The sequence below is a fragment of the Ahaetulla prasina genome, chromosome 16 (genome assembly GCF_028640845.1).
Source record: "Ahaetulla prasina isolate Xishuangbanna chromosome 16, ASM2864084v1, whole genome shotgun sequence".
Lineage (NCBI taxonomy): Eukaryota > Metazoa > Chordata > Lepidosauria > Squamata > Colubridae > Ahaetulla > Ahaetulla prasina.
In genome coordinates this window covers 5,400,001-5,400,774 of record NC_080554.1, presented here as the reverse complement: position 1 = coordinate 5,400,774, position 774 = coordinate 5,400,001, and the positions used below count along the sequence as shown (strand labels likewise).

At 40.7% G+C, this 774-nt stretch overlaps 1 protein-coding gene across 1 annotated transcript in view; it reads right to left on the bottom strand.

Annotated features, from left to right (window-relative positions):
- Positions 1-448: 448 nt before the first annotated feature.
- LOC131186118 (uncharacterized) overlaps positions 449-774 on the bottom strand; it is a 1,350-nt gene continuing 1,024 nt past the window's right edge. Inside the window, exon 2 of the mRNA XM_058159393.1 lies at positions 449-774. This exon is cut by the window's right edge and continues 821 nt beyond it. Within this exon, the coding sequence (XP_058015376.1) occupies positions 566-774 (209 nt within the window). The 3' untranslated portion in view covers positions 449-565.

The window sequence follows — 774 nt, the reverse complement described above, 5'->3', positions numbered from 1 at the left end:
GAACAACTTGCCTGTGGAAGTTGTGAATGCTCCCACACTGGAAATTTTTAAGCAAATGTTGGATAACCATTTGTCTGAAATGGTGTAGGGTTTCCTGCCTGGGTTGGGGGATGGACTAGAAGACCTCCAAGGTCCCTTCCAACTCTGTTATTATGAAATTATGAGAAGCGAAATGTCTTCAAAGAAAAACTAGAAAGTCCATTTCTGCCTCTTGAAAAAGCATCTGGGACAACCATGATCTGGCATAACTGAGAATCTCCACAGACATATTTTTAAAGAGTACATTCGTTTATTGTTTGCTTGCTATCATAGGTGGTGGAGGATATTAACCAGTTCAATGAATCAAAATGTTCTCGGGGCCGGGGGCAGGGGGGGGCGCGTTCCTGACAAAAGACAATTGACGTTTTTGAGTTATTTTTATTAAACAGCAGATAAAGCAACGCCAGGATATAAAGAGAAACTAACTGTATTTTTAATCCTTTTGACTTCCTCTAAAGGGGTGAATGATGTGAAGAAAAACACTTCCTTGTCTGGCAATTCTGTTGAAGTGAAAAAAACAAACCTTTTAAAAAAATTTGGCAAGGCTTCCCAAGAACATGCGCCAAAAGGACTTGGAGACGTTATCGCTTTGATTGCCAAGAACGTGATCAAAAACCTTATTAACGCTGCTGATCAACGATACGTTGAACCTCCAGATGCTTGCGTCCCGCATGAGATACTGTTCCCCAAACTCATTTTCAAGGTATCTCCTACAGTTGTAAAGAATTGCAACGT